The sequence below is a fragment of the Psammomys obesus genome, unplaced genomic scaffold (assembly GCF_907164565.1).
Source record: "Psammomys obesus unplaced genomic scaffold, mPsaObe1.curated_primary_1811, whole genome shotgun sequence".
NCBI lineage: Eukaryota > Metazoa > Chordata > Mammalia > Rodentia > Muridae > Psammomys > Psammomys obesus.
In genome coordinates this window covers 2,144,244-2,169,206 of record NW_026590511.1, presented here as the reverse complement: position 1 = coordinate 2,169,206, position 24,963 = coordinate 2,144,244, and the positions used below count along the sequence as shown (strand labels likewise).

The following is a 24,963-nucleotide window of genomic DNA, read 5'->3' as shown; positions in this document are numbered from 1 at the left end:
GAGCTGGAGGACAGGAAAGAGGGGAGGAGCTAGAGAAGAGGGCTGGAGGCAGAGGAGGCAGGCAGAGACTTGAGACTTGCTGCTGGCACTGCTTGCTGCAGCAGCCTGCCTTTTGCCATGGCTGTCGAGTCTGGACCTTTAAAACGTTTCCTGTGTGCTGTGTGTTTATTTTATTAATTTTTTTATTCTCTAATCATTGGGTTTTTTTTAATTTTTTATTAATTACACTTTATTCATTTTGTATCCCCCCATAAGCCCCTCCCTCCTCCCCTCCCGATCCCACCCTCCCTCCCCTTTCTGCATGCATGTCACTCCCCAAGTCCACTGATAGGGGAGGTTCTCCTCTTCTTTCTGATCTTAGTCTATCAGTTCTCATCAAAAGTGGCTGCATTGTTCTCTACTGTGGCCTGGTAAGGCTGCTCCCCCCTCAGGGGGAAGTGATCAACGAGCAGGCCAATCAGATTATGTCAGAGGCAGGCCCTCTTCCCATTACTATGTAAACCACTTGGACACTGAACTGCCATGGGCTACACCTGTGCAGGGGTTCCAGGTCATCTCCACGAATAGTCCTTGGTTGGAGTATGATTTTCTGGGAAGTTCCCTGTGTTCAGATTATCTTGTTCTGTTGCTCTCCTTGTGGAGTTATTTTATTAATTTTAATCCTCACTCCCAACTCAAGAACCGTTCGACTCTGCTGGCTGGCTCTGGCAACTATTGATATATCTTTTAGTAAAGTTGCGGTTAATCTTAAACAGCTGTATAACCAAATCACCACACAGAGACTAGGATTTATTTAGTTGACCTAGAACACAATGCTGGGCAATAGTTACTCCATCCTAAACCTCCAAGACCAAAAAGTTCCTACCATTCAGATTCACCCATTATACTTGCTTTTAGTGATATCTTAGGTCCGGTTCATTTCTCCATGTCGTTCCAAGACCTCTCTTCCAGCCTCTCTCTCCCAGCTTCTCCTCCTCCTCTGCTTCCCACTCCTTCCTCTCCTCTGGCTCCTCCCCTCTCCTGCCTACTCCTTCCTCTCCATTGCTCAACATTGTGGCTGATTGTTTTATGTTGGATGTTTACACAAAGTTGAGACAGGTGATGCTTAGTATAAGTATCACAATGCAATGTCTGGATTGAAACCAGAGAGTGGGGGAGAGAAATCAGCATTTGAATAAACAAGGGTAAGGTGTATACATTCCAAAAGAACTTTATACCAACACTATCATCTCTTGGTAGGTCTTGTATAGTCACTGGATAACTAAGGTTGGTTTTCTAACAACCTCGAGATGATCCCCTTCACTTTCATTATGCAGTGGACAAAGTAGGTTCTTGTCTAAATTCCTCTCTGTGTGTCTGAATATTTTTCTTATTCTTGTTTATCTGTCTTTCTAAGGATTATCTAAATTCCTCTGTCTGGATCTGGGTATTTTTCTTAGGTCTTTCTAAGACTTATGTAGATTTCTCCATCTGTGTCTGAGTATTTTTATATATATTATTTTAAAATTTTTATTCATTTAATACTTATACAGTATTATGCCTGTATACCAGAAAAGGGGTCCAGATATCATTATAGATCATTGTGAGCCACCATGTGGTTGCTGGAAATTGAACTCAGGACCTTTGAAAGAACACCCAATGCTCTTAACTTCTGAGCCATCTCTCCCCTCTGAGTGTTTTTTAAAGGCTTGTCTAAATTCTTCTGTCTGTGTCTTAGTATTTTTTTTAGGTCCTTTTATGGCTTGTCTAAATTGCTCCATCGGCATCTGAGAATTTTTCTTTTTCTCATTTATAGGTCTTATCTAAATTCCGCTGTCTAAAAAACAAAATTCCAATGTCTGTGCCTAAGTAGTTTTCGCATTTTTATTTATAAGTCTCTCTAATTTTCCTCCTAAGGCTTGTATCTTTGAGTGGGCACAGAAAGCCATTATAGCTGTTAGGAATAAAGTACAAAATACCAAAATGATAATAATCATAATCGGCATTAATCCAATTTCAATTAATTCATTTATCTTTTCATTTTCTGCTTCTATTTTCAAACCATCTAGAGTAACACTATACAGGATCCTAAAGTCTTCTATTATGGTACCTGTCATCCTTAACTCTGTTCTTGAAGACTTCCCAGATGACTTACCAAATCTGATGGCATCTCTGTTATCCATAGCTGGATTGCTCTCTCTCTCTCTCTCTCTCTCTCTCTCTCTCTCTTTCTCTCTGTGGGTTCATGCCACAAATTGGAGCACCAAAATGTTTTTAAAACAAAATCCCAATAATTCAATTTTACCAATGAAGACTCAGGAGCCAGATGCTGGAGTGAAAACTTGATAGTTCAAGGAGAGAAAACACCCAGCTGACCTTCCTACTCCACCAATGTCCTGGGGGGGGGGAGGTCCTTTTTCCTTCTGCACACTATCTTAAATACCCTCCAGTCAATGTCCCTCCTTTCTGCTTTCTGTGTTTTCTTGTGTTCACTCCTTGTAAAATGGTTACTTGCTCAGCCTTTTGACCTATGGTTCACTTTACTTAGCTCTTGTTTACAGAAAGCTTTTGTGTTAAAAGTATATGCTAGGGCTGAGCCACACCACTACAAGAAATGGATTTTTCCACTTCACAATCTCAAGATTCAGAATATGATCAAATATCCTTCATCAGAAAATAATCTCAAATTCCTGAGCTTCCAACTGCTGTCTCCTGAGTGCTCAATGACAGGAGCTATCCACCATAAATGGATTTTGCTATGCTGATGGAAGCCAGGACTATGTGCATTCCATATAAGCAGTCTGCAAACTGAGCTCCAGCCAGAGCCCCCGGATTCTTTCATATCTTAGACTTGATGTCTCTCTCTGCACATCAGCCTGTTGCTCACACAATATTATTATACCACACTTGGACAAGAATGGGTTCATGACAAATTGTCAGTGACATTCTGGGGTCTGTTCTAGAAATACATAAATTATAAAATCTAGAAGTGTCCTTCAGGCTTTAGTCTGTTGCTTTAAGGAGATGGATACTGGGTATCTTGGCTCACTCATGCAATCTCACCACTTAGAATGTTGAGGCAGAAGGATTCTGAGAGTTCCAGCCCAGTCAGAGGTGTATTGCAAATTCAGGCCAGTGTAGACTACAGTGTGATATCGTGCTCAAAAATAAATAAATATATGAAATGGAAAGAGTCAGGTTATGAGGCTTGGCTGCAAGCGCCTTTAAGCAGGCTTGATGGCACAGAAATTGAGTTCTTAAATTTCTTCTTTTCTTGACATTTATGAACAAATGGTTTGGGTGAAATAAAATAGTAATGTCAGATCCATTGTAATGTTTTTACCTTGTTAAAATATAGCTCACACAATAGATCTACCTGCAATGACAGGAAATACTGCTTCCCAATTTCCTTCAGCCAGGAGCATCCAAGTCTCAAATTGTTTAAACCACAAAGGCCTAACTTAAAGTTTAAAATGCTCTGTAGAGAAATGCTTCTGAGATCTTAAACATATATAGCATACTGACAAATTTCTGAAGATTAATAGTGAAAAAATGCACAAGAATATCCCTTGGTATTCCCCTTTTTGTTTTTTTATTAATTGGTGTTCTAAAGTTCTATGTGCTCTTATAATTATGCCCTGCTGTGACAATTATAAGGAATTCTAGTAATATGATTAATATTCCATTTGTTAAAGAAATTCTTAAACTTCTTAATACTATAGGCTAGCTCATTGTCACATTTTATAAAAATAGGAACTTCCATAACAGCAAACAAAAGTTTGTATAAGAGAAGAGCAGATTTCAAAAGCATTCTCAAAAAATTAAATAACTACCCCCACAAAAAAAAATATACCAAATGTATCATTGAAAATGTACAAAGAGGGCATCTGTCACACAAGAGCAAAGTGAATGACATACACTTGTCATAACTCATTAGTATTTTTTCCTCTGGGATTAACTGCAGCTACATGACTAGGGCAATATAAGGGAACACACAAAGGACATTCCTGCACAGTTATTGAGAGACCAAAAGATTAAAAATTAGCAGCCATTATTAATTAAGGCCTGAACTAGATGGGTGGAGAAGTCCAGTAATGCCCTGAGGGGAAGGACTGCCTTACTGCATTCTTCCCCCACCCACTAGAGATACAGTTGCTAGGAAACTGGCCCATCCCCCTAGGAAGGGACACCAGGTCATTAATGGTCTGAGGACCTTCCTATTGTCAATCAGTTCAAAATGTAGCATTTTGACCAATAGATGCTTGCTAGGCAGGAATCGCCCCTGCCTTGGGCATGCTGGGAGGGACCAGAATCTTTAAATCATCCAACTAACCTGGGCACAGGGTGCTCAGCTCCCACCGGTTCTGAGCTGGGGGATGTGGGCCCAAGCTGCAGCTTGTAATTTACAATAAAAAGAACCTCATGTATTTACAGCGGAGTCTGTTTATTCCTGGTCTTTTGGGGTTCGTGAACTGGGCAGAACATTATCACCTTTGTCTAAGCAGGACGTGGTACATGAAGTTTATTAGCATTCGTATGTAGGTGTTGATGTTCCTGTTCAGGAGAAGTAAAAACAGAGCAGGTTAGTGCATCAGCCTGCCTATCTCATTCTGCATAAAAAGAAAAAACAAAAAACAAAAAACATGGATGATAGTGTGCAGAATCTGAAATGATCCAGCCAGTTCACCTGAAGAAAATAATTATTAATAGATGAATAATGAATATCTGGGCCATGAATCCCTTCTATTCCATTAAATTAGCCACCAATAAAATTAGTATCTGCCTGTGGGATGGGAGAAGGGTGGACAATTTTTGTAATCACAAATTCAGTTTCTATGCAAGAATCCCACATCTTGCCAGCTAGATAACGACTTCCTATTCTTCCCTGGTAATCTACAAATAAGATCTGAAAATCTGTAGACTGTGTAATGCTCTGAAAACACATTGTTAGCTAGAGGCAATACAATGCAGCAAGTATCACAGAGATAACTGATAGGTAGCAACAAGTCATCCCCAGATTTACTAATTGAGCAAGATTAAGCAAAGCAGCTAATATCTTCTGACCCTTGTGGTGTAAATAAATTCAATCCAAAGGTGTGTTGTCTGGTATTCTAAGACCTGTAGAAGACAGTTTTCTAGGTAAAATAAGTTAGTTTATAGGATCCACAGGATACACAGATGCCTGTTTTAGTCTGAGTTCAATAGCTGTTGCTCTTCCCTTGCCTGTCCAGGTCTGTGAGGACTGTTCAATGCCATCTACATTTCTAGTGTTTTAAACAAATTAGTTAGTGCATAATCAGGTGTAAAACATTTTGATTTTGCTAAAATTTACTTGAAATACCCAGTGTAGTTCATGAGGCAGAAAAAGAATTGGTTAAGAAATTTCTCTTCCCTGTGTGCCCTAGCTTGCTTAGGTTGTAAAATTAGCTGTTTCATAGGCTCTCATAAGTCCTCATCAGGAAATGGTAGGTATTTAAGATTCGATTGATGATCAAGTTCCTTATCTAATGCTTTACTGTGGGGTGCCTTCTGGCACTTTGCTGCCCCCAGAATTCTTGGCATGTTTAATGACAGTAGTGCATTCCTGGCTGACCTGGGGCTTGCGATAAAGTCTTCTTCCTGAAACACCTTAAACCCTCCTTCCCCCTCGGGGCTTCCCGAGTAACACTTCTGAGGAACTTTCCAAACAATCGTTATTAACACACCTTGTGACTCTTTTGATAGGTTGTCCTGTGATACACCATTATTAGCACATCTTGTGACTCCTCCTTCTCTGGTGGGTCATCCTGTGATTTCTAGTTACTTAGTAACCATGCTAAAGGCAATTACATTCCTTTCGCCCTGCCTATTAAAGGATATACTAAAAATAATATACCAAGAAGTTGATCAGACAGCCTGTCTTGGTCTTCATTCTTCGCATCTCTTGTCCCACCCCATTCTCACCCCCTCTCTTAGGGTCTCGTTCGACTGACCTGAAGGCCAGGTCACTTTACTGTGATTTTCAGGCAATGGAGCATCCCTAGCTAAACGAAAATACAGTGAGAGAGCTGAGAGAGTTGTCACCTGGACACTGTTTTTAATTTCTATGTTGCTTGAACAAGGAAAACACTTTCCCCCTCTTTTGCCATTTTTTAAGTTTGATTATCCAGTTTTGATTCATTCAAGAACTTATTTTTTCCTCATGATTAATATCCTCCCCATCTTCCTTAAGTAGCTTCGGATTTTGTAAACAATCTGAATTTATGATCAAATGACCCAAAATTAAACAAGGATCTTTTCCCCTAGATCATCTTCCTTTTTGATATTCTTTTGGACTCTACCCCATACATTTTTTTTTTTATCGAAAATCCTCCTTTTGGAAACCAGAAATTACAATCCTAAACAACTTTCAAGAACACCAATAGATGTGATCTTAATACTTGTGTTTCTTTTAAAAATGATGCACAAGCTTCACATAAGGCAAAACATTTCCTGGTTTCTAGCCCATGGTTCTCACTCAGCTCTTAGGAGAGTGTTTACTCTCTTATGTCATTGCTGATTTCTAATTCCTATTTAGCTCTTGTCACTGCTCTAGACACGTGATGACCAGTTAGAATGGAGCCAACGGAAGAGCTGGACTGAAGTCTTCTGCAATAGTGAAGTTCATACAGAGCCTGAGTCAATTTGTACGTTGAGGGTAAGAAATGTCATCTGAGTTAAGTTCTCATGAATTCAAGCTGTTACAATGACAAGAACAAGCACACATGTGGCACAAGGTGGGGATCCGGAACCAAGAGAAGGGGGATGAGTGCTGATGGAGCCCACATAGATTCCCAAAAATCAGACTCCAGAGACCAGACTCAAGGTCTAACTTTATGGTGCAGTGTATAAGCCTTTATATGAGTGAAGAGACAATCAAACCATCCCATGCTAGCCTCAAGCACTAATAACAATCAATCAGGTTGGTGTTAACTATAAAGAAAATGTAGGGCAAGGTCCCCTAAGGAGACTTTTGTAAAGAAGGTGGAAGCAGTCACTGCCCTGGCCTTGGATCCATTTTGAGATTTCACTAGTATGTCAAGAGTGCCTAGTAGAACATTGTGTGCAGTGGTTCAGGTAGGAGCTGCTGATGCCTCGCTGTCCATTCCCTATGGGCTTCAATAAGGTTTATCTTGACAATCCTCATAGCACAAACATGTTTTCCCATAGAAACATAGTTTAAACTTTTAATTGAACATCAATCAATATCACTCACTCGTATCTGCTACACCTCAGTGGAGCACAAAAACAAATCCAAAGAGCAATTATGTGATTAGAAGAAACTGCGGTCACAAGACTGTTTTCTTGGAACGTTCTCACATACTCAGAATCTCAAATGACTCCATTCCAAGTCTGTGATCCAACAATACAAATAAATTAAATTGTTTTTTTCTAAAAAAAATAACGTATACATGAAGAAAGCACATTTTATTCTATGGAGTCCCATGTGTGTTTACATTTGCATACATGGTGCCCAAGGAACCCAGAACCTCTGTACCTGGAACTACAAGTAGTTATGTCATATGACCGGGGTACTAAGAAACACAGTTAAGCCCCTAACAGTCAACGTTTCGGACCTTAAACGTCATTATAATGCAGAAGATGATGCCCCTACTCCTTGTTTCCTATCACTGGCAGGTGAAGAAACTCCGTGGTACACTGAAGAACTGAATGAATATCTATCCCTTTATGAATGTACTCTGTGTATTTCTTATTGTCATTTTTAACACAGCTCTCTTGATGACAGTGAGGCTAACAAATTTAGTTAAGCAGAGGTTAGTTCAGATGTAGGCAGCATTTGCTTTGTGAATTCTTTTTTTCTAACCTTTTCCATACCTCTTCAACTCTTTCAAACATCTAACACTAGATTAGAGGGAAAAAAAAAAAAAGGATAGAAGAGAAAAGGGAGACACTATCATTAAACTACATCCTACTGATTCGTGGTGTCAAATTCCTTAGAGTGAGTTTGATCTTCATCTCTAATTTCCTCATTTCTTTGCACACAACTATGAACAGAACCATGACCATAAGAAACCATGAACAGGGGCTGGAGAGATGGCTCAGAGGTTAAGAGCACTGGCTGTTCTTCCAGAAGTCATGAGTTCAATTCCCAGAAACCACACAGTGGCTCACAACCATCTATAATGAGATCTGGTGCCCTCTTCTGGCATGCAGGTCTACATACAGATAAAACATTGTACATATAATAAATAAATAAAAAAAGAAGCCATGAACAGCAGCAATCAACAGCATCCAGTCACCAATAAACAACCCTCACCACCTGTCCAGGCCTAGACATTTATATATCCTCTGAAATTTTTCCAGAATTCTAAATGTCACATAGTTGCAGAAACTATCTGCCTCTGGCAAAAATCACACCTCTGGAGATATGGTTGGTTGGTCTGGGGTATTTTTTGTTGTTGATGTTTTGGCTTTTGTTGGTTAGTTGTTTTGGATTTTTTGAACATGGTCTCTCTACCTAGCTATGCCATCCTCAAACTCACTATGTGGCCCAAGCAGGCCTCAAACCCAGAGCTCAAGCTAACTCTATCTCCTAAGTGCTGGGATTATAGACATGCACCACTACACCCAGCTGAGATGTTTTTTTTAAATGGCCTATCTTTAAATCAGAGAATAAAAGGACAATGTAAGATTTAAACAGGAATCATCATTCTTTTGATGAACAGAAGCATTTCTTGGAATACTACTTCTAGAGATCAAACAGGTGAAGTTTTACAGCAAGTGCTTTCAATGGGTAAATGGATTCACTGTGCCTTATTTAAGTTGTAAAAATATTTATATACGTATGTGCTGTTGTGTGTGTGTGCATATGTCAAAGCCCAAAGTGTAGCAATCAGAGAAAAACTTGCGTGAGTAATGTGAGTATCCAGGTGAAATAACACAGGTCATCTGCTTAGCAGCAACCACCTTTACCCACTGAGACAATTCGCAGCCATTCATCTGTGTTTCTGAGAAAGTATTCAGAACAAGTATTTATTCCTCAGAATAAACTAACATAACTCATAAAAACAGATGGCAGTATAATTTTCATTTGCAAATAGGTTTTACTACACAAATTATTCTGTCCCTCTATCCTTAAGATGACAATTTGCATACAATTTGAAAACAATATTTTAATAAAGAAATGGTTCTAATGATCTTACATGAGCAACAGTGAGATGGCTCAGTGAAAAGAAATGTGCTTAGAATGCAAGGCCTTACTGAGTTTATTAGATTTATGGTGTTTCTCTCCAGTAGAAATTCTTTCCTGCCTTTGAATACTGTAACATGCAGAGGCATCATCATATTGATTACATTCATAGGGTTTTTCACTCATACGAGTTCTTGATGTGTTTGACTATTACAATTCCATGCCAAAATTTTACTGTATCAATTACATACATAGGGTTTTCAACAGTACATTATTTTTGATTATGAAGACTAGTGTAATATACAAAGGCTTTACCACAGTGAGTACATTAATACAGTTTTTCTTTACTGTGAATTTTTTCATGTCTATAAAGATTACTGCAATATGCAAAGGCTTTACCACAGTGAGTACATTCATATGGTTTCTCTCCAGTGTGAGTTATTTTGTGTTTTTGAAGATGACTGTGAATTGCAAAGGCTTTACCACATTGACTACACTCATAGAGTTTCTCAAGAGAATGATGTTTTTCATGATTTCGAAGATAACGACGACGTGCAAAGGCTTTACCACATTGATTACATGCATAGGGTTTCTCTCCAGTATGAATTCGTTGATGTATTTGAAGATCACATTTTAATTCAAAGGCTTTACTGCATTGATTACATCCATAGGGTTTCTCCCCAGTATGATGTTTTTCATGATTTCGAAGACTACTACTACTCGCAAACGCTTTACCACACTGACTACATTCATAAGGTTTCTCTCCACTATGACTTCTTTCATGGATTTGAAGAAGATTGCGACGTGAAAAGGCTTTATCACATTGATTACATCCAAAAGGTTTCTCTCCAGTGTGAGTTCTTTCATGTATTTCAAGACTACTGCGATGTACAAAGGCTTTATCACAGTGATTACATCCATAGAGTTTTTCTCCAGTATGATTTTTCTCATGATTTTGAAGACTACTACGACTTGCATAGGCATTACCACACTGAGCACACTCAAAGGGTTTCTCCCCAGTATGTTTTCTCTCATGTGTTTTAAGATTACTGAGATATGCAAAGGCTTTACCACATTCATTGCAATCATAGGGTTTCTCTCCCGTATGAGTTCTTTTGTGTATATCAAGATTACTGTGACGTGCAAAGGCTTTACCACATTCACTGCAGTGGTAGGGTTTCTCTCCTGTGTGAGTTCTTGTGTGTATTTGAAGATTACTGTAACTTGGAAAGGCTTTACCACATTGATTACATTCATAGGGTTTTTCTCTAGTATGATTATTTTCATGTTTTCGAAGACTACGGAAATTTGCAAAGGCTTTACCACAATGATTACATTCATAGGGTTTTTCTTCAGTGTGGATTCTTTTATATATCTGAAAAGAACTTTTACATACAAAGGTACTTTGCTTCTTTCCATACTCTTTATCCTCACAAGGCTTGTATCCGGAATGACTGTTAAACCTATTAAAAAAGAAATAACAAACAAAAGGTTTCACACTGCATTCACACTAGTTAACTTTTTGTTCCCCATGGACATGTGTTATAGGGATTAAGGTTGTCCCATGGCAACAACATTCATGCCTCCCACAAACTGTTCCTCTCACTAAACCATAGGCAGTCATTAAAAGCATATGAGTAACACTAACTTTACTATGGACTATATGCTTATAAAAGGTCTTGACATACACTGTTCACATAATCAATGTATATACCGTTCATGTTAATTGAATGGTATGAAACTAAATGGATTGACAGTGCTATGACACAGCTTTCTCAACAGTTCTACAACATGGCTCTTTGGGAGCTATGGCTCAAAGAGTGTCATGTGTTAAGACACTGAAATACAGGTTGTTGTGAGAATTTAACAATCATCAATGTACATAAAGCTGTGTGTGCTGCGTTTGTTTACACTGCTGCCCATTAAAATTTCTTCAGTGACACATTTGTATCAGCACGCATATGAAATTTACCTTTCATGTCTTCTAGAACTCTGACAGTGTTCTTCAATATTGTAGTCTTCCAATTTGTGGCCTAAAATACAGTACCAGAAAATTTATGATATATCATTGGATATTACGCAAATTTTAAGTTAGTATCTTTGGTGAACCTAAGAACTATGTCTGATCATTCACCACATTCCTCCTCTTTCACAACTGAAATCACAGAAGTGCACCTAACCAAGAAATGCTGTCTACTTGTTTAGAAAGTGAAGGAAAACTAATTCTTACTTATAGCAGTGAGGTTCCAGTAAGTCTCCAGCATCACATCTTTGTAGAGACTCTTCTGGGAAGGATCCAGCAAAGCCCATTCTTCCTGAGAGAAGTTCACATGTACATCCTCATAGGATACTGCATCCTAAAGTAGCCAATACACATACATAATAGAAATGGTGAGACTTACTGCCTTGTAAATGTACACTTCATTGAGAATATATTTACATAATTCTGAATGTTCCACACATTTATTCCAGATCACAGAATTTCAATGGAGTTACCATGTCATTTTACAAGGAACAGAGAAAAAGGATCACCTCTCATTTCTGGGCCCACTGAATTCCATACTGCATTGCAAGAGAAATGGCAACTAATGGATAATTCAGAGAGAGAGATTCAAACAGATCAACACAACTGAGTATATATTATCAAACAGTATTGAAATTTCTAACTTCAAAAAAGAATGGACAAGCCAGGTGTGTTGGCACATGCCTGCAATCCCAGCACTCAGGGAGGGAAAGGCAGGTATATATCTGTAAATTCAAGGCCACCCTTGTCTACAAAGTGAGTCCAGGATAGCCAGGGCCACACAGAGAAAACCTGTCTCAAAAAATAAAAAAAATAAAAATAAAAAACAAAGGATGGACAAAAATGTAGTAATTCAAACATTTAATCCCAGCTCTCTGGAGATAGAGACAGGTGAATTTCTAGGCTGGCCTAGTCGATGTTTTGATTTCCATGACAGCCAGAGTAACACAGTGAGACCCTCTCTTAAAGACAAAAACAAGCAAAGCTGGAAAGCACTCAGGGACTCATTCAAAATTCCTCCAAAGAGTTAAACATTCAGCTCAATACTAGACTATCAGAAAACTCCAGTGTCCCACTTTAAACTCTAAATGGAATATGATTATTCCTACAAAGGAATGCATTTTTAATAAGATACTGACTGACACATCAAAGAGCTCTAAAAAAAATATTAGCAAATAAATGTAAAATATAAACATAAAAGTACAAAAATATAAACATAAAAGTACAAGGCTAGAAAAAAAAGCTTAATAAGGAAAATCAATTGCTGTATTTTATCTTACATTTTTTAGGGATGGAGTCTTTAATAGTTATGATGGTGTGGCTGCAGAAAAAGGAAGTAGGCTGCTCAGTTTGCACCACCAGTGAACATATGAAGAAGTATGGTAAGGGATAAACACTGAAAGCACAGTTAAACTCAGGATCCTAAGGACCCAACACTCCATATCTCCCCTCTACTTTGAAACAGATAATCAAAGATTTGAATAAGGTATGAAAACAAAGGTAGATGTTGGGAGCAAACAAATGAGACTTATCCTAAGTACTGCAGTTTTGTTTTCAGACTCAATTTTGATCATAAAGTGAAATTCAGTTCAAGTACCCAGGTTCTAGGAGAGCTGAAGCTTTCCAGATGGTTGACAACTTCCTCCTTATTCTTCTTTTGTTCCCCAAACATAATGATTGTTCCTAATCAAAAACAACAAATGATTCTGGAAAATGGTAACTATCTTGGCACAGATGCTTATGCGGTTTGTGATTTTTCTGCTTAAAAGGTTAGTAAAATTAACATCTGGGAATGCAGTCAGCTCCTAAGCCTGTTGTTGTACCTGAATGGTCAGTTTTTGCTGCCTAGTCAAATAAAGATCTTGCTTTGCATGGACTCTTTTGCCTACTTGGGTTGTTTTATATTCTTCAGACACTAACACTGGGCGTCAAGTGCTTGTCCAATCCAAAGATGCAAAAAAAAAAAAAAAAAAGAAAGAAAGAAACCTCTGCCAAAGTTTAAAAAAACAGAAAAACTGTAACTCAACATAGAGTTATTCAGTCTCATGGTTGAACCACCACCACAACCAACCAAAGAGATTAGCAGAAAGGCCAATGATGAGAAGCAAACACAACAGGGCATGTCAAGTCAGTTGTGAGTAGTGAGATAATATGACTCTACACATACTGCCTTTTTTCCTGGCCTAGATGCTACTCCAGGAGTCACAGTGACTCACACAGTGACGGGTTTTCCTGAAGGAAGAACACACAGACCCACTGGCACTTCTGTCTGTTAATGGCTCTACTGGACAGTAGAAGTAACCATTTCCCAAGGAAAAACAACAGAACTACCTTCATATCTCCAGCTCTGCATCACTTCATAGATCACAAACAGCCTATTTCCTTGCTTCCCTTTCTCCCATCACTCCACCACCTACGAACTCACTTTCTGCCTCCCCCACCAGTGTTCTATAGGCTCTTCCTCGTGTTCCGGGCCTTTGGGGACAGTGGTGCAGGCTGCAATGTTCTCTCTACAGTACCTTCTCTACAGCAGGCAGCCTCACTTATAAAGCCATCTCTAAAGGGGGAATGTAGCCTGAGTCCTTTCGTGCTTAAGTTGCATTTAGACTGAAGAATATAGCAGAGATTGATGGATTATAAATTTAGGGAAGACGGTCAAGGAAATGTTTAAAGACGGAAGTTTATCCCCCAAAGGAACCAAAACCCTTTCTAACTAACAGCCATTAAACTTTACTGAGTTTGCTGGGCAGTGGTGGGTGGCATACACCTTTAATTCCAGCACTTGGGAGGCAGATTTAGTTGGATCTCTGTGAATCTGAAGCAAGCCCAGTCTATAGAGCCAGTTTTAAGACAGCCAAAGCTACACAGAGAAATCTTGTCTCAAAAAACTGAAAAAGGAAGGCCCCAGTCAAAGGATGATCAGGTGTTGTTTTCAACAAAAATCTTAATCGGTCAATTTGACAAGACTTGAGAGCCAGATGCTGAAATGAAAGCCTGCTAGCTCAGAGGCAGAGAAAACACCCAGCTGACCTCCATACTCAGCCGACCTCCAAAAAGAAGAAAGCCTCCTTCACAATGTTGTCTCAAAAGCCCTCCAAACGAAGGGCTCTCTCTTAACTTCCTGTTCATCTCTCTATCCATGAACCTGACTTCCTACTCCCTACAGGTTTTTTTTTTTCCTATGTTTACTCCTGGTCAACTGGTTGCTTACTCCCACATCTTAACTGATGGTTGACTTTATGGAATCCTGTTTACAATAGGCAAGCAGAAAGGTCTTGAATTAAAGGTGTGTGCTGGGCCTGAACCACACCACAACAGGTTTTTCCAGTAACCAACACAATCTTGGGATTCATATGTGATCAAATATCCTACAACAGTCTGGGTATAGACCTAACATTCCAATGAACATCAGTCAATATCTCCGACAAGAAACTGTTGTATGAACTGGGACACTCAGCTCAAACCATACTAATAAAATAGATGTAATAATTATTTTTTGCACTAGAGGACTGATGCAAAATTATTCAATCAACTGATACTAAATGGGTATTCCCATTACTACTCCCCATTGCACTTTCTTATTCCAACATGAGACAGGATACCAACATATGAATGAGTTTGGAAAAAAAATGTTGTAAAAAGAGTAAGAATAATAGAACAAGAAGAACAAGGAGGAGGGAGAGAAAGAGGAGGATGAGAAAGGAGGAAAATGGATCTGTCAAAAAAAATCAAACTTAAGTCTTTTCTAAAAAAAAAAAAAACTATTAAGCTCATTTTGGAAACAAGGAATTCAAATCCTTTTGATCTCCCCCACCCAGTAAAACCTTTGTTTACTAAAATATTCACTTCTCTGTGAGAGGAAATTAATGACCTGGAGAAAGACTATTCTCCTTAGAGCAGTGCCTCTCTTCCCCTTCCTTCTTTACTACCTATGCAGCAATTATTTTTAGAATATCCAAATAAATAAGGTTGAAGTCAAGTCACCAGCCAAAGGATAAAAGATATAGCCACCATCTTCCTTTTAATAAAATCCAAGTATAAGGCTAGAAAGATGGCTCAGAGGTTAAGAGCACTGGCTGCTCTTCCAGAGTCCTGAGTTCAATTCCAAGCACCCACATGGTGGCTCACAACCATCTATAATGAGATGTGGTGCCCTCTTCTGGTGTGCAGGCACACATGCAGGCAGAACACTGAATATGTAATAAATAAATTAAATTTAAAAACAAAACAAAAACAAAAAACAAGTGCAGCTTATGTGTTGGGCAGGGGCAAAGACTCTCAATTTAAGAGTAAAGTTTGCCTTTCCAGACACTACAATTGGAGTGGTGGTCTGTTTCTTGGTCACCCTGAACTTCTAACATGCCAACACACACAAACAATTTTAAAGATAATTTAACACCTGCCTCCTGCCAGGCACAGTGGCTACAGTACATGAGGTATAATCTGCCTGAGCCACTTGCTCAGCACCATATATTTCTGGGAAAACAATGCAGCACAGATACTTAGATACATAGCAGCACAGTAGACTCACATGTTGGCCCCTGGAAAACCCTGGAAAGGACCCCCATGTTATTGCTCACTGGTGCTCCCATTACAGCCAGCCCAAAGACCCTTTTTGGAAAGGGCCAAAAGGCTATAAGGACATCACTAGAACAGCAACTCCCCTACAATGTGCTCAGAGATCAAATGACTCACTCACAACCACAGGTCTTCCCAGCTCTGCTTCCACCTCATGAGCAAACATAGCCACTATACTGGAAATTCGCACTTCAGTAGAAATTCCTGAGAAGTTTATGTTTCACATTAGGGTTTCTAGTGTGCACACCCAATCCCCAATGCAGCCAAAGTTAGCAATCAGGCACCTCCACAACCAGCCCCAGGGACTCAGTGACAGTAGGATTCCCCATCACCAGCTGCCAACAAGCAACACATTCCAACTGTTACCAGTAGTCATATGTCCTCCTCTGTGAATGTACTATATCCCCTTATAAAAGGCCTGTTTCTGCTCCCCCCTTTTTCTTTTTCCCTCCACCCCTATCCAGAGTCTGCCTCTATATCCTCCCCCTTTAGTAAACCTCTCATGGTATGATTTTATGGTGTCAGTTGCTTACATGGCAACAACTGACCCTTTCCTTTAGACCTAAAAAAGTCCTGAAGCCATCCTTAGGACAAATTCAAAGAGAAACAATTAAAGCAAAATGGGGCCATGAATTTGAAAGCAAAGAGGGTAAATCAAGGGCCAGGTGAGACAAAAGGAAAAGCCAACTGAAGTAATTATGATCTCAAAAATATATTTTAAAATATTGAAGCAGGCTTTATGGCCCTAGGTGCTCAGGAACTAACATTTTATACTGTAGCACACCAAGGATAACTCATTCCTCCTTTTCTGGGCTCTATGTGTTCAGCCAGAAAAAACACAGGTCAGTTAGACGGAACCACACAAATATACCTTGCTCTTCCGTTTGGGGAAAACTAGTGGAATTAGAATACGTTTGTTGCTAAAAAGAAATTCACTTGTTTATTTATATTCTTGTATGCTCTGGTCTATAGACCTTAAAAACAGTATTTTTGTTATTGTTCTTTTTTGAAACTGGGTTTCTCTGTGTAGCCTTGACTGTCTAGGAGCTCACTCTGTAGACCAGTCTGGCCTCAAACTCAGAAATCCACCTGCCTCTAAAATGCTTAGTTTAAAGACATGTGCCGCCACCACTCAGCTTAAAAGCAGTATTTATCAGTACCTTTACGACCTAAGATTGATTACCCAACTAATTTCTGATAATCCCAAATGCAGACAAAACTGAAAAACATTCAACCTCTTTCACGCCACCTCCCATTTCTCTAGTCTGACAAGACTTTGAAAGTGGACAATGAACTCCAATTCTAACATGGGTCCCTCTGCATTCACAGCTCCCCACTAAAAGCCTGAGCTCCATCAGAATACTCATTCCCTTCTTTTTCTTTTTTGATGACCTAAACACCTGTATTCCCAGATCTGAGCAGCAAAGGCAGTTTTCACTATACAAAGCATTGCACCTCAGCATTTTAAGTTCCAAAGCCCACCACAGTGGCGCACTTATTCCAACAAGGCTAAAGGCCCTAGTCCCTGTCAGATAGCACTTCTCCCTAGTGAGCAAACATTGGAATCTATAAACCTGTGGCCACCATTTTTATTCAAACCACCACAGAAAATCAGCAGCATTTACCAGGCTGACAGCATATGTGGAATGCGCAAGCCTATGGTGTATCTGTTAACCAGAGCTGAAGACTTATTGTTATAAAGAGATTTTTATTTACTCATCTCTAATGTGGTATGATTTCCCATTGGGAAGGCACATTAATTCCAGACCAGCTTCACCTATAGGCTTTTAAAAAAAATTTTTTTTAAGACAAGATCTCTCATGTTGACTCATGTTGCCTTCATCCCACTGTGTAGGCACATAGGCCCTGCTGCCCTTCTGAGTCAACCTCTTCAAGTCTTGGATTAAAGAACTGTACTACCACACAGTTCTAAAAATACCTATTTCAGTCATAGAATGAGCTGTCAATGTCAGTGACAGGAAAAGGATTTCTGCTTGGAGCATGGGTTCTGTGTTGGAACGAGAATAGGAGGACTAGTTTACTGTGTCCACTGTAGAGGGAAACAGGCTAGGCAATGGCTGCATTACAGGCTGTTTAAGTCAGCGAGCTGCAGGGGCTCCATTACGCATCTTCTCATGTGGCAGGTGAGTGATCTGTGTACTCTCCCAGCCTGCATTCATCCATACCTTACAAAGGAAGGCAAACCAAATTTGGTATATTTGGTGCAACTTGAGATGTTACCTTGGGTAAATATTTCCAACTGGCTAATTTTCTCAATATGGGTAAGTGCACACCTGCTTGGCTCACTTCAGTCTGGTGAGAGGATGGGAACACAGGCCTTTGGCTGTTGCTTCTCTGTCAGCATACAGGAATCAGCAGCTAACATTTTACATGGAGCAGGTCATGAAGTCTCTTATTAATGGAATTGCCTCTTCCAGAAAAAAAAAAAAAAAAAACTTATTCTGTTTTAAAACAATATACCTAAGTGTTCTCAAGTTATTTTTATCTCTTTTAAGAGCCAAGTAGTCACATCTGGCTTAGTGTAATGGTTTGATTAGGTAGGCCCCAATAGATTCATGTGTTTGAATGCTTCACTCATAGGGAGTGGCATGATTAGGAGGTGTGGCCTTGTTGGAAAAACTGTGTCACTGTGGAGGCTGATTCTGAGGTCCCTGACATATTCAAGTTTGGCCAGTGAAACAGTCCCCTCTTCTGGTCCCTGCTGATCAAGACATAGAACTCTCAGATTCTTTTCCAGCACCACATCTGCTGGACACTGCCATGCTTCCTGCATTATAAAGGACTAAATTTCTGAAACTGTAAGCCAGCCTCAAGTAAATGTTTTCTTTATAAGAGCTGCCGTGGTCATGGTGTCTCTTCACAGCAATGGAAACCTTAACTAAGACACTTAGTCGGGGTTTCATTGCTATGAAGAGGCACCATGACCATGGCAGCTCTTACAAAGGAAAGCCTTTGATTGGGGCATGCTTGCAGTCTCAGAGCTTTTTTCTATTGTTATCACAGTGAAGAGCATGGCGACATGTAGGCACACACAGTAGCTGAGACTTCCACATCTGGACCTGCGTGCAGCAGGAGGACAGAAAGCCACTGGGCCTGGCTTGGGCCCTTGAAACCTCAAACTGCACCCCAGTGACACACTTTCCTCTACAAGACCACACCTCCTAATCCCTCTCAAGCAGGGCCACTCCCACATGACTAAGATTTCAAACATAGGATGGGAGCCATCTTACACAATCCACTACATTCTAGTCCCTGGCCCCACAGCTGGCAACCATATCATAATGCAAAACACAGCCAATCTAACTTCAAAACCTCTCAGTCTATCTGTGTCAACAATGTTTAAAATCCCAAAGTTCAAAGTCTCTCCGGAGATTCAGGCAACCTCTCAACTGTAAGCTTTGTGAAGTCAAAAGCAAAAGCAATCCCGTATTTCCAACACACAGTGGCCCAGGATATACATCACCACTCCAAAAGAGAGGGAAGGAAGCACAGTGACCAAATACTGGACCAAACTAAGACCAAAAACCAGCTGGGAAAACTCAAATCTCTGCAGCTCCATGAGTGATGTCAAAGTGCTCTTCATCTCCCAACTCCTTTCAGCTTTGCTGACTACAACATACTGTAGTTGTACAATACACTGTCTTGTGCTGGGTCCACTCTCTGATAACAGGTTTCCTTGGCTGGTATCCCAGGGCTCTGACATCTCCAACCTCTTGGAGTCCCCAGGATAATCCAGGCTTCACTTTTCCAGCTTCATGCAAGGGCCTCTCTGAGCCTCCATGCAGGTACACCCTTGATATAGGCCTGTCTGTCCTCAAAGGCCTTTCTTAATCATAGAGAGATTCCATAACTTCTTTTATCCTTGATTCTAGAACTAGAACAACATGGCTAAAGCTGCCAAATTCTGCTGCTTGATGAAGCTAGAACTTCTTCCTATTCTTTATTTATTGGCTTTTGCTTGCTGATGGTTTCTCTCACTGCTTAGGCTTTTCTTTAATTCCTTTTCATAAACTGTGAGGTTAGTTGGGTGAAGTCTTGATTGAGGTCCCCACTCCCTTTCTCCATTTGGCATCACACTTTTCTTTAAACTTTTAACCTCCCTGTGCCCTGTACTTAGCTCCATTTTACATCCTAGTGTTTCTTTCTCCTCAAATTGTACATTTTGTATTTTCCTTGCTCCTTTTCATTATAGATCTGCATAACAGTAACCATGAATGACCTTATGATAGAGTCAAAACTAGACTATATTGAAACCTCCTCTGCCAACTCCATTAATCCAAATTCTTCACTTTAGCCTCATACAGAGGTTTTTGTTTTGATTTGGTTTTTTGTTTTTGTTTTTGCTTTGTTTTGTTTTGTTTTTGGTTGTTTTTTTTTTTTCCCAAGATAGAGTTTCTCTGTGTAGCCTTGGCTATCCTGGACTTGCTTTGTAGACCAGGCTGCCATCAAACTCACAGCGATTTGCCTGCCTCTGCCTCCCAAGTGCTGGGACTAAAGGTATGTGCCACCATGCCCCACTACACAGATTTTTTTTAAACAAGAACCGAAAGCAACCACATTATTCACCAAAATAGTGTAAGAATGGTCTTTAGGCCATTTATATTCTCCTTTGAAAACTCCTGAGCCAGGCCGTCCTAATCTACAGTGCTCTTAGTACCACTGTCTTCCATGCTCTTCTAGTCTTCTAATATGGACCATTAAGTCCCACTTAAAGCATTCAACTGCTTTCCTAATCCAAAGTTCCAAAGTTCACATTCTGCAAACAAGCAGCATGTATAGTAGGAAATTTAAAAGTGGCAGCTTTTTCTATCTCAGCTAGCTCCCCAATAATGAGGCAAAGACCTTAAGATTGTCAATGAGCTTTAAGCATAATAACTGAGCAACCTAACTCTCTACATTATACTTACTACTTCCAAGCCACACTCCCCAAGTTACTTGCCCTCTCAGAGTTGTTCTGGCTTAATCTGTTCCATGTGTGTCTTCATGGTGAATGTTCATGATCCATCCTGCCTAACAATCCCCAATTCTGGCGACCTTCCCTCTCCTACTACATTACGGGCCTCCTCTTCCTCTTCATTCTCTCTTTCTCTCTCTCGAACCCCTGGCTCATTATCAGAAGTCCTGCTTACCTCTTTCCTTTGCAAAGTCATTGGTTGTTCAGCCTTTTATTAACCAATGAGAAATAACTGGGAGCATTCCTCATACCACATTGATACAGGAGATGGTTCAAATTTTATGATAATATACATCCATGCCCCCACTGTAACCAAATCTCAGGGTACAGAAATCAGTATCTGAATGCATAGTACATAAGACCCTCCTTTAAGAAATATGGTAAGGCCTGTCAGAGAAATACCCAGGTTTCATCTTAGTCAGTGGTCTATTACTATGAAGAGATACCTTGACCACAGAAATTCTTAGAAAGGAAAATATTTAATTAGGGCTTGCTTACAGTTTCAGAGGTTTAGTCCACTGTCGTCATGGTACGGAAAATGTCAGCATGTGGGCAGACGTGTATAAGAGATAGCTGAGCATTGAGGCATTCTCTGGAAAATTCACTAACTTTCAAATGTGAAACACCCGCAGAAACTATTTGCAGCTGACAAAATCATGCTTCAGCTAGAGCATGAGGCAAAGTCACCTGCTGTGAAGCAGCCCCCAAACAAAAACATGTTCCAATAACATTTCTGTGTTTTTTAAAGTAACCAAAATTACACAATTCTCACTTCGCTCAAGCCAGACCGAGTGTCTTTCTTCCTGTCCCCTCTAATCTGAATTTAGAGTTCTTAGCTTCTCTTCAGCACCATGTCTGCCTGTGTGCAAACCACACTACCCACCATGACAATAAAGGACTAAACCTCTGAAACTGTAAGACAGCCATAATTAAATGATTTCTTTTATAGAAGTTGCCATGGTCACAGTGTTGCTTCACAACAATAGACCTTTGATGAAGACACTGCCCTGATCTCATGGGCTTGCTAAAATTGCTTTCTTATTCAACTCAAGATCACCTGCCCAGGGTAGTACCACACACAGTGGAATGAGCACTATTATATCGATCACTGATCAAGGAAATACCCTATACATTTCTTCACATGCCAGTCTGATTCTAGCTTCTGTCAAGCTGACCAAATCTAACCAGAATATGTACTGAGTCATCTCCTATCCCTGACAGATTTGTAAGCAAACCTCAATTCTCTTAACACTCAGTTTTTGTTGTATGTGTGTGCACACATGCAAGTAAAGTTTTGGAAATCTGTCAAGTTTAGGACTGGAGAGTTGCTTCAGCAGTTAAGATCACTTAATGCTCTCGCAGAAGACCTGGGTTTGGTTCCCAGCATTAACATGGTGACACAAAATTATCCTTAGATCCTGTTGCAGGGCATCCGATACTATCTTCTGTGGCACCAAACACTCAAGTGATGAAAACACATACATGTAAGCAAAACACTCATGCACATGAAAGAAATTTAGTAAATTAAAAAACAGAACCCCAAATCTTTTGTACTTCAGCATGGGGGAAAAAAAGCCAGAAATACATAAAAATGTGACAAATATCTGTAGCCAAAACTATAACTTTGTAACTAAAAAAATAAAAAAATCAATCAAAAAAGAGAAGTTCCATGATTGTAGACAGGAAGCCTCACAATTATTTGACTACACATTTTGAGCTACAGATTTAACAAAACACCAATACAAAGTAAAACAACTGCTGGGCAGTGGTGGTGCACGCCTTTAATCCCAGTACTGGGGGGGTACAGGCAGGGATCTCGCCATGAGTTCCAGGCCAGTGTTGTCTACACAGAACAGTTCCAGAACAGCTACAGCAACACAGAGAAACCCTGTCTCCAGAAAACAAAACGTCTCACAATTTATGCCATGAACAACTGAAACCTGATAACAAAAGGTCATCCTGAATAAAAATACGACCAATACATGACTGAATAAACACACAGAGCCACCACCTGACTTCAAAACTTCATATACACCTGCAATAAAGACTGGGCTGTTTGGGAAAGAATAGAGTTCAAAAGAACACTGAGAGAGAAAAACACAATACTGGGTCAATTTGGGGGTGGAAGAGATGGCTCAGTGTTAAGAGCACTGGCTGCTCTTCCAGAGGACCCAGGTTGATTGAATTCCCAGCACCCACATGGCAGCTCACAATGGTCTGCAACTCCAGTTCCAGGGCATCTGACACACACACACAAACACACACAGGCAAAACACCAATGTACATAAAATAAAAATAAATTAATTTAAAAAACAATTATATATATATATATATATATATATATATATATATATGGTCAATTTTGACAGGAGGCCAGGAAACCCAGTAATTCTTGCCTTTCTAACACATGAGACACCTTGGTATCTACATGTGAATATGTTAATAACAGTGTATATTAATAAATAAAAGTAACTTTTATTTGCCTTTTTTAATTGTCCTCTTGGAGGCTTTCTGCCTCTATCTACTAACCTAGGCCTAGTCCTTGAAGCTTCTAGCCTCCATATAATATATATCTAAACCTAGAGTCTTTTCATCCTTTCTAGCTCTTTCTGAACTCTGGTTCAATGTGGCTGTCTGGCTCAAACTCCTCTTCAAGCTGACTGATTCAATCTGGCTTCTCTCAGCTTCTGTCTGAATTGCTCTGCTTGGTCTCTAACTCTAGCAATCTGTTCTAGTGTTCTCTGGCTCCTTCAATCCTCTGGCTTATTGTCTCTCTCTGTAACCTCTGTACAACTGTCCCAGTAAAACTGCCTTCTCCCTTTCTCTGCCTTGCTCTAAGTCCTTTTTCCTGTCTCTTTTCGTAAACGTTGGGTGTCTCCTATCTCTGGCTCATTTTCTCAAATCTTAGATTAGTCACTTGTCAGCCTCTCGGTTAGCTACCACCCCAGCTTCCTTCTACAAACTAATTTACCTTCATTGCTTGGGATTAAAGGGGTGCACCAAGGGCGTGTCTGTATTCAAGCGGAGGGATTTAAGGTGTGTGACCTAGGTCTTGGGATGTGATCCCTTGTCAAAGCAGCCATGTTTCTTGATTAAAACTCCTCTACAACAGACTTTCCACCTGCACAGAATTAACTGCAGACGGATCCTACACCCGCATGTCAAGGATAACGTGAATACACTAGAGAAACTAGACCTCTGTGACTCAGCAAATCTACCCATCTCTGGCCACAGTGAAAGCCGCGCATGCGCCCGCTCTCGAGACGCAGTAGCTTCTGAACAGCTCCCGCACCCCGTGCTGTGCGCAGGCGCAGTCAGGGAAGCTCAGTCTCTCAGAGGTCCCGCTTCCGCCTGGGAGGTGCAGGAACCTCAGGGAACAAACTGAGTCACGCGGCGCCGCCCCTCGCCTCGCCGCCGGTCCCCGCCCCCGGGGCGAACCCACTCGGGCTCCCGCGGCTCCTCCCCGCGTGGGGACGGCGGCCCCGCTCACCATGGCGCGGACTCCGAGCTCGCCCCGCTCGCCTCGGCTCCCGGCAGCGGCTCGCCGCGCGGCTCTCGGGACCAGGAGCCTCCCTCGGTCCCTTCGCCGAGCGTTCAGTATGGCGGACCGGAAGTGCCCCCTGTTCTGACTGGAGGGTTCGTCTAGAGGCGCTGATTGGCTACTGCGGTCTGAGTGACAGGAGCATCTCCCTTAGGGCCCTAAGTGTCTCAGCACAGAGGCTCCCAGCCCTGCTTCCATCTCAGGCACGGGTCTGTGGAGACTGCGGGGTCGGGCATTGCGGTGGAACTTGCGCCTGGACTACAGCGTCGTCCCTGCGCTTTTCCTGCCCTCAGCAGGCACTGCCCCTTCGTTCTGGGCACAGGGCCTCTGGCTTACACAGGGTGCGCTGTGTGGTCCTCCCGCCTCACAGCTGTGAGGCCAGCCCAGTCACGGCAAATTTAAACCACCTGAGTGATAGTCACCCGGCATCAGCAGCTTCAATTGAAAGACCCCCAGGGGGTATCTTTCGTCTGAGAGACCCCCTCCCAAAGATCAGCGAGTCCAGGCTTTCGGATGCAAATAGCAAGAGGCTTTATTGGATACACAGGTACCCGGGCAGAAAGTCACTCAGATGACTTTACGCGCCTTTCCGGGCAGAAAGCTGGGTTTTTTATAGGGTTTGAGCAGAAGCACTGATACAGAAGCAAAGCGAGAGGCATAGTTACAGGGAACTGATTGGCTCTTTTACATGAAACCAT

At 40.8% G+C, this 24,963-nt stretch overlaps 1 protein-coding gene across 1 annotated transcript; it reads right to left on the bottom strand.

The window, feature by feature from the left end:
• Positions 1 to 8,973: 8,973 nt before the first annotated feature.
• On the bottom strand, positions 8,974 to 24,302 carry LOC129677092 (zinc finger protein 431-like). The gene is made up of 4 exons (XM_055607696.1): positions 24,215 to 24,302; positions 11,379 to 11,505; positions 11,121 to 11,181; positions 8,974 to 10,611 (listed from the first exon to the last, which is right to left on the bottom strand). The coding sequence occupies exons 1-4, from the start codon at positions 24,215 to 24,217 to the stop codon at positions 9,477 to 9,479; spliced, it is 1,326 nt and encodes a 441-aa protein (XP_055463671.1). The 5' UTR covers positions 24,218 to 24,302; the 3' UTR covers positions 8,974 to 9,476.
• Positions 24,303 to 24,963: the final 661 nt, after the last annotated feature.